The 10,439-nt window shown below is 41.0% G+C and overlaps 1 protein-coding gene across 2 annotated transcripts; it reads left to right on the top strand.

The window, feature by feature from the left end:
- The first annotated feature begins 309 nt into the window (after positions 1-309).
- Positions 310-6,571, top strand: EEF1AKMT2 (EEF1A lysine methyltransferase 2). Of its 2 annotated transcripts, XM_010171941.1 has the most exons (5): positions 310-421; positions 4,073-4,180; positions 5,107-5,323; positions 5,781-5,853; positions 6,093-6,326. In XM_010171941.1, the coding sequence occupies exons 1-4, from the start codon at positions 323-325 to the stop codon at positions 5,843-5,845; spliced, it is 489 nt and encodes a 162-aa protein (XP_010170243.1). In that variant the 5' UTR covers positions 310-322; the 3' UTR covers positions 5,846-5,853; positions 6,093-6,326. The 2 variants fall into 2 exon arrangements, with proteins under 2 accessions (XP_010170243.1, XP_010170242.1); XM_010171940.1 differs by lacking the exon at positions 5,781-5,853 and having other exon boundaries at positions 6,093-6,571.
- The last annotated feature ends 3,868 nt before the right edge of the window (positions 6,572-10,439 follow it).

Here is a 10,439-nt window from a genome sequence, read left to right as displayed (position 1 = left end):
CTTCCAACCCCCACCATGCTGTGATTCTGTCTCTGAGCTCAGTTTTAACTACACAAGTTGCCATTGCTGAGGCCTTTTTAATATATGTAGTGTTTCATCTCCCAGAGTTGGTGTTTCAGTGAATTTTAAGGCCATGTGATTAATTTTAATTTAAGAAAAGTAAACATGAACTTCATCAGTTGTTACCCACATGCTTCAGTAACAGGCACTTTGCAACAGCTGGAGAGAGGGAGCAATGCAATAAATTTGCTGTTTCCTTTTGTACAGTTTTGCTGTGTTAATAAACTCAGCTTTTGTTTTTCATAGGTTTGGAGAAGAAAGCATGCTTCGTATCATCAGATGGTTGGAGAAACAAAAGGTTCCCCTTGACTCCTCCGTGCTTGACATTGGAACTGGAAACGGTGTTTTACTGGTGGAATTGGTTGGTATATTGCAAAGTTTGTGGGTTTTGGTACGGAATCAATGCTCTGAAGGCAGTTGTTTTAAATACAGTTCTCTCAAGTGACAATAGTAACCATGGCAAGCTACGACTTTTTAGGTGAAAACCAAAAATCAAGCAAGCTAAATGAAAACTTACACTGTGGGGTTTTTTTTTTCCCCCATTAACAGAAGAACACTGGTTGCTGTGCTTTAGGTTTTGTATTTTCATTTGGTTTAAGAGTGTGAGTGAAATTAACTCCATGCTGTTGATGAACCTTAAGGAACATCCTGTCACAAAGAGAAGTTGTAACTGCAGGTGACTGCCAGGCAGCCTGTGGGACTTAAGTCAGTGTAACTCTTTGCACCAGTGATGCTGTTGAGGGATTTTAAAAGTGCAAACCTTTAAAAGCAACAGAATATCTGTGTTGTTCTACCAAATGGAAATACCACGTCCTCAAACTTCTGGTTTCTTGGTGCTGCCTGCAGTGTCAGTACTTCAGCTTTTAAAATTGATGGTATCTCTTTAAATCAGTCAGCCTGATTATCCCTTATTTTAGCTTGACTTGTCTGTTTTCCTACATTTAAAAATGCTTTTCTTCCTGTTGTTCTGCAAAACACCCTCCAGGTAAGGAAACTGAGTCATACACCAAGTGCTGTGTGCAGAGCCAGACCCTTTCTCCCTACTCAGTTCTGATAATAATACTCATTATCAAGGTAAAAAGTGGTTAACACTTAGGGTTTTTTTTTAATGTAAGTGACTTTAAAAAGTTGTTAACACTTCTTTTCAAGAAATATCCATTTCTATCAGGGTGGAAACCCCTTACCAGGGATGTTCTGAAGTGTTACAGTGTTGTTGTTACAGGGTGATACCAGGTGTTCAGGAGCTGTGGGGTTTTTTTCCTGTTTTTGATTGAATACAGGAGAGTTGGCAAAGAAAGAAGCTGTCAACTGTCACAGTTTCTGTTGTTCTGCATTAGTTCTCCCTCAGCTCCGTTAGTCACTGTTGAAATGGACAGAGATGGAAGACAGAGTCAGGTTTAGAATGGATTTTTTATTTTAAGATGGACTTTGAGTGCAGAAGAGTTTACAGCCTTTATGGGTCTGGCTGCTACGCTGCAGCACAGGTGAAGTCATATCCTCAAAAGCAAAAGTTCCTGATCTCAGGAAGCCAACTGAATGTTGAAGCCTAATAATGATGATTTTTAAATGCAGTGCTAGCTAGCTCTGTCATTGTTGAAATATCCAACAGAAAAAAAACTTATTTATTAATTGAAATAAATTTAAATTAGTTTTATACTGGCACCACTTACAAACCTGAAATTGCTTTTCATTCTGTAACGGGATAACAACAGCCTGTGAGCTTTTAGAAACCATGGACCTGCCATAAGAGCAACTTTCCCCCTTACATGAAGCACCTCAAAGTGCTGTGGTGGCTTTAAGAAGAAGTTTTCAGTTCCCATTTGCAAAATGACTTCAAATAATAATAAATAAATAAGAAATAAAGGGAAAACAAGAAAGGCTGCTGTAGCCTGTGTAAACTGGCCCCACTACACAGCTAGAAGGCAAAACATCCAGCGTGCTGCTGAGTGTCTTCTGCACACACACTGTAGGGATCTGCCCATCTGTAAGCTCCAAGAGAAATGTGGCTGGAGGCTCCTCTCTGCTTGCTTTGAGGATCTCAGATACAGAAGTTGGACCTCTTGCTGTTTTTCTATGTGCAGTAGACCATGGTCCTAACCCTGCAAACTTCAGGCATCTGGTAGGCTGCATTGATGACCTAATTCTTTTGCCTTCTAAAAATTCCAGCTCTTCTAAGGAAATGTTGCTGCCACATGGAGCTCTGACTCCTTCTTTTTCTCCTTCTTTTTCTCCTTCTTTTTCTCCTTCTTTTTCTCCTTCTTTTTCTCCTTCTTTTTCTCCTTCTTTTTCTCCTTCTTTTTCTCCTTCTTTTTCTCCTTCTTTTTCTCCTTCTTTTTCTCCTTCTTTTTCTCCTTCTTTTTCTCCTTCTTTTTCTCCCCTGAGTATTCTAGGAGCCAACAATATTGAAAAGCTTCTCAGAACTGAAGGGTATTCACCACCCAAATGTGGGTATCTACCTGGCAGCACCAGAAACCCAAACATGGTGCAGTGCTGGTAACATTGCAAACTACCTTCTGCTATTTAATCTGCTTTTTCAAGAAGCAGCAGAAGGGTGCTGATACCTTCAGGACAGGAGTCCAGCTGCAGGATGCAGCATGGTCACGTTTGGCATTTGAGTGAATAATCCCTTCCTGGCTGTACCTAGTCAGGCCATACAGGTTTAGCAGCATCTAATGTTTATCTTTAAACTTTCCTTCTCTGCCCTGGAGACTATAGGAGTGAATGGGAACTCCCTGAAGTGACTCAGACTTTTCCTTTCCAAACAGAGGAGCTGTTGTGGGAATTATTCTTCCACCCCCAGTCTTCAGCACAGGCATCTCAGGAAGCTTTTGGTTTGCTCTGGGGAGGAACGTGGGCAGAAGGCTGAGCAATACGCTGTTCTTCATCAGATGCAAACAACATGGTCTTTGTGTTTAGCTGAAATTAGTCCTCAATTAAGAACAGCTGGTTAGCAGTGAGCTCTCACAGGCTGAAGGGCTGTTGGGAGGAGGAAGGACCCTTTTAAAAAATTCTCCTAGTTTCCCTCACTGTTGAGGTATCTGCTTTTGGAACAAATAGATATGCAGCTGATTGCTTAACACTAATTAAAGTCCAGGTATTGTTCAAAACCAAAACAAACCCAAGCCTCCTCCCTCTTTGCTGCCTGCAGCTTCCCATAAGATCATGGCTCTTCCTGTTAGGTTTGGATCTATCCAGACCAACTGCCACACGTCATACCCAGATCTGGTTGCTTCAGCTTCTACCTCAGAGTGAAAAATGTGTCGCTGCCTCCTTCCTACGTGCCCAAACTCCAGCTGATGCAAGGTGTCCTCCTGCTTTGCAAAAAGGTTGCTAGGATCTCAGTTGGCTGAACAGGGTTATCGTTATCTACTCCAAAGTCAGATGAACAGGAAGTCTCTGTAAGCTCTTTTATGTGGTGCATAACCTGCCTGAAAATTGCTGATGCAAAGACCTTGTAACATGCAAATAATTGCATCCAGATAGACATTAGCATGAGTAATTAGAAAGATGTAAGGTTTTGCAGTGGATTTCTGTACTGATAAAATGTATGATGTATTTTAGCTCTTAACAATTTGGGTTAGAAACCAAATAATTGCTCAATCTCATATGTTATGTGTCAGAAAGGTTTTCTTCTTATTTTGAAGCATCTGGCATTGGCACATGTTTCCATCACTGAAAATTTCTGGTTTCTAGGTTACTTCTGGAGCAGATAAGAGAGCTTGTTCTGCTCTAGGGTATTACTTTTCACAGTTCTGCTCAGTTTTCCACTTGTTGACATAAATGAGCCTTCAGTCAGCAGCTGATGAGATATTACACAGAGTGGAGTTGCTTCAGCTCATTCCCCCAGCTATTTAGCTCTTGTAATAGTAATGGGAATAAAAATGAGTAAAAGGGTTGGGTTTTTTTCTGTCATTAAGAGGAGGAGAGAGGAGGTGGATTGTAGATAGGAAATACACTTGTTGGATTAAAAAAATTGCTAGCACACTGATTAAGATTCTCTACTTCTGTCTAGGCAAAGTCTGGCTACACTAATCTCACTGGGATTGATTACTCTCCTTCTGCAATACAGCTTTCAGAAAAAGTCAGAGAGAAAGAAGGGATGCCTAACATTAAATTAAAGGTAAGTTTTGAGAGAAAGTTTACTGAGGAAATAGAAAGCAATTGAACCCAAGATTAAGTGACCTAATTGATATTCAGATGTGCTCAGTGTACTATATTAATGATGTCTTTTTGACATGAATTTGTGAGAGGAAATAAATCAAATAAATTTGTATTTACAAGAAGATTTTTGGTCTCTTTTTTGTGTTTTTAACAGTAATCAGGGCTAGAAAGATTTCTCTGTTTCTAGCAGGGAGCAGAACAGTGGTTCAGCATTTGTCAAGATTTGTATTTTCACTGCTACTTTCTAAATTTTGGATCTGAGAGAAGAGGATGGAATCCTTAAGTGATGGAATCCTTAAGTGATGGAATCCTTACCACTAGCTGTGCAGCAGGAAGTTAGAGAGGCCCTGCTGGGGCAGGGAGTAGGACCAGGTGACCTCCAGAGGTCCCTTCTGACCTCAGCCATCCTGTGATTCTGTGACTGCCTGTCATTCTGAGCTCTCTGTCTCTCTGCTACGCTGTTTTCTCCCCCAGCTCTCCTCCTGTCTGATGTCTCTGTTCTTGTACGTCCACTGGAATCTCTTTGTGGACGTACAAGAGTCTATTCTTCTGTATTTGTACAGTGCTTAGCACGCAGCACCTAAGAAACCAAGGGTCAAAGTACAAATAACTTTTGTTTTTAAAGAATGAACTTCAAGTCTGTTAGTTTGAGCTTTGCATGGACAGGTATCCACAGGCTTTGCAGCAAATATATCCATCACATAATATATAGAGAAGAAAGAAGCTGACGTGGGATTGTAGGTGTGAAAAGCCTGTGAGTTACCCTTTCCTAAGCACACCTATTGTCAGGTTGGAGGCTTTCTATTTTAAAGTATTGGTTTGCATTAAAGATTCAGGAGCTCTTGAGTAGAAGATTGTTTTCACACTTGTAGAATTCTGGTTTAGGTAGAAGACTTCCTGGCTCCGTCAGCTGAGCTGTCAGGATTTGAGATTTGTATTGACAAGGGAACTTTTGATGCCATAAGCCTTAATCCTGATAACGCGGTGGGGAAGAGGAAGCAGTACGTCAGATCTCTCTGCAGTGTATTGAAACCAGAGGGCTTTTTCCTCATCACATCTTGCAACTGGACCAAGGAGGAGCTGCTGAATGAGTTCAGAGAAGGTAAGCAGTTGGAACAGAACCCTCTGCCCACCTGATGGTTGTTCAAGGACGCCATGAGTAAATTTTCCTGTCTGTGTTAGCATATTGACCTCCTCAGATCAGGATTAGAGCAAGGTAAAGCGACTGGTAAATGCTTCAGCCTGTCTTCCCTCTGTTTTCCTCGGGAATTACAGCTTCTACGTGTGCCGGTGCCAAGGGAGAAACAGGTTTTGTTGTACTTTGGAGGAGGAGGATTTCAGTCTAGTTACCCTGGGAAAGGAGGGGGTTCTACACCTGGCTGATACTTTGTGTCTTTTAGTCCCTTGTTACCAGATCCAGTTCTCATTACTTAAAATTGAGGTAACGTTGTTACCCATATATGGAAGAACTGGCAAGTCTGTGTCTGTGACCTTTTTACATCACCTCCTCACTGACCTTTCCTACCCATTGGAAAGGGTGTTTTTTACGTGCTGGTTAGTTCTTGAGCCTCATGGCTTGAAACTCAGTGTGGATCTAAACCAACCGTCCGTTCTGGGGAGCTAAAATTACTGGCAAGTTATCATCTTTTCTGCCATTAATTTGTGTGAGTCAGCCAGCTCAGATTTTTATGATCCATGGAAGCATTTCAGCTGTATAAAGCAGCGATGCAGTATAACAATATGGTCCTATGAACTTTGTAACTGACTTGCAAGTTTTCCAGATGAATAAAGAATGGTTTGCAAAGGGTTATCCAAGAGGAGAAGAAAATGACTTCCTTCTTAATAAAAGCATTTTAATTTTTGTCTGGCAGGATTTGAAATTCTGGAGGAGCTGCCAACACCCAAGTTTTGCTTTGGAGGAAGAATTGGAAACAGTGTAACAGCGTTGGTTTTCCAAAGGAAAAAAGTGAGGCCATCCATCTTGGACAAATTAGATTAGTTGAGAAAATTCTGAACTTTAAACCTGACAGAAAACCTCAGACGTGTGTAAATAAATGCTCTTTGAGTACACAGTAAAATAATACGTATGGAGCTCTAAGGGACTATAAAACATTGCCCTAGAAACAGTTCGGCTTTGCATAACTTGCCCGTAAATTTTGTCCTTGCTACAACCTCACTTGTTTTAGGGAGGCTGCAAGTTTGTAAGTGAGAGAGAAATAAGACATTCTGAATACAGGGACTAGTGTAACTGAGTGATATTTGTGTTTGGAACATAAAGATGAGCTGGTATTTCATTTCTGTGTTGGTGATCAGGGAGCAATAGAGGTAAAGGTATCCTACAAAGCAAAAACCTCATTTCTCTGTTGTGCTCTATAATAGGGAACAAGCTTTTGCAATGTGAAGTGCTGGATCTTTTCTTTTTTCCTTAGGTGAACATGAATGTGGTTGTTAAGGAAGGAAATTAATTTAAAAGCTGTAGCACTTGCAAAAAAGGAGCAGTTAGTGCTTTAAATTCAGGCTTTTGAAGGTTCTTTCAGTGTAGCTCTGTCTCCACTGCAATAGCTCAACTCTCTTTCCACAGAGGGAGGCTATTGAGTGTTTTACTTGCCTGACTGTGTGCATGCTTCGTCAGTTCTTGCCACTGATCCCGTAAATCTATACAGGCACGATGTTACAATCTCCCTAGTATGTGACATATACCTCTTGCATTATTAATTTGCTATATAGTAATGTCTTAAGAGCCAACAATGACCGTATGTTTTCCATTTAATTTCTTAGGGCAGATTTTAGCTGTGTAAATCCAGAAGAATTCAAAGCATAACTATCAATTCTATTTTTTTTTTTAACTTCTGTGTGTGATCCTTTTTCTCAATTTCTTTGCCTTTATTTCTTCTGTTGTTTGATATTTTCAGAATACTACTATTGCTTGAAAGGTATCAAAATGAGATTTCTTTATGCCTTGACAAACACATTTGCAGGTGACAATAAACTTGTTCTTTCAGACATCAAGGAGGCCCTGTTAGGCAGTCAGGTTTTGTTTCTCAGGCAAGGTCATGTTTGCTTATCAAAGAACTGCTTCTTCTAGTTTCCAGACTTACAATTCCCAGGGTTCAGGAGATTTTTAAGGGTCAAGAAATACTTCTAGTCCTTTGCCAGGATAGGAAATAAAGCTTTATTTGCATAGCAGTGAGAACTCCCTCTGTGATCCATCTGGTGATGTCTTCAAGGTAGGAATCTTAAATTCTACATCTTTTTGCAAAATGGGATATACTGGTTCTTTTGGAAGGATGATGTATCAGCACTTGGTCCTAGTGAATAGCTCTTTGTGTATTTGGTCAGTCTTGGGTTCCTAACTTGAGTGCCAAAACCAAGGTCTTACTATTATCATTTAGGAGGAAATTTAGGAGGAAATCATTTAGGAGGAAATAATTACAAAAGGAAAGACAATAGTTGTCCAGAACATTTGAAAAACATGATAGCAAGAGAAAATAGTGAATTACCATCATGGCTTCCAAATGCCTTGCTAAAAATTTTAAGCTGAAAGAGGGTAGGTTTGGATTAGATATTAAGAAGTTCTTCACTGTGAGGGTGGTCAGACACTGGAACAGGTTGCCCAGAGAAGCTGTGGCTGCTCCTCCCTGGAAGTGTTGAAGGCCAGGCTGGATGAGGCTTTGAGCAACCTGGTCTAGTGGAAGGTGTCCCTGCTGATGGCAGGGGGGTTGGAACTGGATGAGCTTTAAGGTCCCTTCCAACCCAAACCATTCTATGATTCTGTGATCATTTGAGTAACTGTTGTAGGATGATGTCCTGCATTTGCTCAGCAGGCTTCCAGCAGCTGACAAAGGTGCTGTGAAATGTAAGTGGTGATTCAGACAGAGGATTTTTTTTGATGGAGTAGTACAAAGGATTCAAAGTACGCTACTGGTAACAACCTTAATAAAAAGACTGTGACATTTTTGTAGCCAATTTGGCATGAGTTGCAGTTAATACAAGCACATTTTAATAGGCAAGTACTCTAGCAGGTTGTGTTTAGGGCATCTGTTTTATGCCCAGCTGTAATTTTTGCTAATGAAGGCATGATACCTATTTAATCATGGAATGAAAATAAAGTCATGGCTGTCATGGATTTTCTTTTAATCAATTAGGAGAAATAGAACTATGGATTCACACTCCATGAGATATGTAAGGTTCAGAGCAAGTATTTTCTCTTCATAGGATTATTAGATTTTGTTCTCTAGGTAATATTTTTATATCATTTGTAAAGGCTAAAAATAAGCATCCTAAAATGGTTACACAGAAATGTTGGCATTAGAAATCATTTAAGTGTGTCATGCGAGTTGTATGATCAGCCACTTTTGATTAGTATTTAGAATCATAGAATCCCAGGCTGGTTTGGGTTGGAAGGGACCTTAAAGCTCATCCAGTTCCAACCCCCCTGCCAGCAGCAGGGACACCTTCCACTAGACCAGGTTGCTCAAAGCCTCATCCAACCTGGCCGAGAACACTTCCAGGGAGGAGCAGCCACAGCTTCTCTGGGCAACCTGTTCCAGTGTCTGACCACCCTCACAGTGAAGAACTTCTTCCTAATATCTAGTCTAAACCTCCCCTCTTTCAGCTTAAAATTTTTAGCAAGGCATTTGGAAGCAATGATGGTAATTCACTATTTTCTCTTGCTATCATGTTTTCCAAATATTCTGGACAACTATTGTCTTTCCTTTTGTAATTATTTCCTCCTATATGAATATATTTTCTATCAGGGAGGCTTCTTAGTGCTGGGGAAAGGCTGAGAACCAGCCTCCTCTTCCAGCCTACCTCATTATTTGCCCAAAGGTGTGGATTATTGAGGGCTTCCACTTGAAGCATTTCCCTACCCCTTTTGGGTTGTATGTAGGCAGCAAGCCTTCAGAGACGCTGTTCCTCTGCTTTACCTCTGGCATTACGGGGTCCTCTCATAAAGTGGAGGTGCACACACTGAAGTCACCACTAGAATGTCATCCTCTTACCCGAAGGTGTCACAGGCCTGTTGGTAGGAGCCTTAAATGCTGGTGGTTTGAAGGAGTTTGGGACAGGAACGTGCTTTTCCCATGGACGAGGGTCTGAGCTTTGTCCATAGGCAGTCGTCTTCGCCTCTCTGTGTTGTTCTGGGGCAGAATTCACGTACCTATCTGCTTCTCAGGTCCATACAAACATTTTCTAGTCCCATGCTCAATAAAACTGAAAAGAGGAAGCCTGCAGATAGGGATGGGTAGGGAGTGGAAAAATGGAGCGACCCTCACAGGTGGAAAGGTTTTGATTCCTACATTTGTCATGGCCCCTCTTTAGCCTCAAGTGAGCACACAAGCTCATGTGTGAAACTCAGGGTTTCTGCATCTGATCTGGAGTTTGCATATTCTTTCACAGGCCCAAGCACTTTTATCATATCACTGGAGAGTTGAAAAGTGCTTGTAAAACATGTTTTAAGAGATTTATTTTAAGGCAATAATAACCCAAGGCTTACTATTTAAAATGTGCTCTGTTGGAAACCTGGTGTTTTATGAATAATGGAGTCTAGGGAGCAGCTCTAATAGTGACTTAAGCAACGGCTTTTTTCTGGCTAGTAGGATTTGGAAATGATGTGTCAAAGAAGGTCCTTGATTTGGGGCAGTCCATCTAGCAAGATGGATCTTCGTGAAAGTATGATCTCTAAATGTTGATGATTTTCAGTGAAAAACCTCATTAAAAAAGAAAAAAAAGAGGAATAAGTAGTGAGTTAGGAGGAGTGAGTCTCTGCTTGTAGTTAGCTTCATGGTAGTTCATGAAGGCTGGTATCTTCATGACTACACAGTTGTGTGCCTCTTGGTTTCAGGTGCAGTGCCAGGCTACAGGAGAATAAATACATTTTACTCCTATTGTTTTGCTGTCTGAAAACTCTATATGTGATTTAACTGTCAAATATGAGGTTTGTGGGGAGTAAACTGAACATCTTCTGTGGATCTCAATAGCAGGTGAGCTCACAGACTTTTCCTGCAGTACTGAGTTTAGGTTGGATGGTGCTTCAGAGCTGGCGTACCCTCCTGGATCTGGGTATAGCAGGCAGGACAGAAAGGATTTATGTTCCCTTGTTGATCGACAGCGTGCTGAAGAATGAAATTCTCTCAGTGCCAGTGGGCTTTGCATCTGGCTTTGTGAGCCAGATGCCAAACTCAGTGAGATGAATGTGGTGGCCACATGGATGGGGC

Source organism: Antrostomus carolinensis, unplaced genomic scaffold (assembly GCF_000700745.2).
Source record: "Antrostomus carolinensis isolate BGI_N321 unplaced genomic scaffold, ASM70074v2 scaffold49927, whole genome shotgun sequence".
NCBI lineage: Eukaryota > Metazoa > Chordata > Aves > Caprimulgiformes > Caprimulgidae > Antrostomus > Antrostomus carolinensis.
This window is presented reverse-complemented; position numbering and strand designations above follow the sequence as displayed.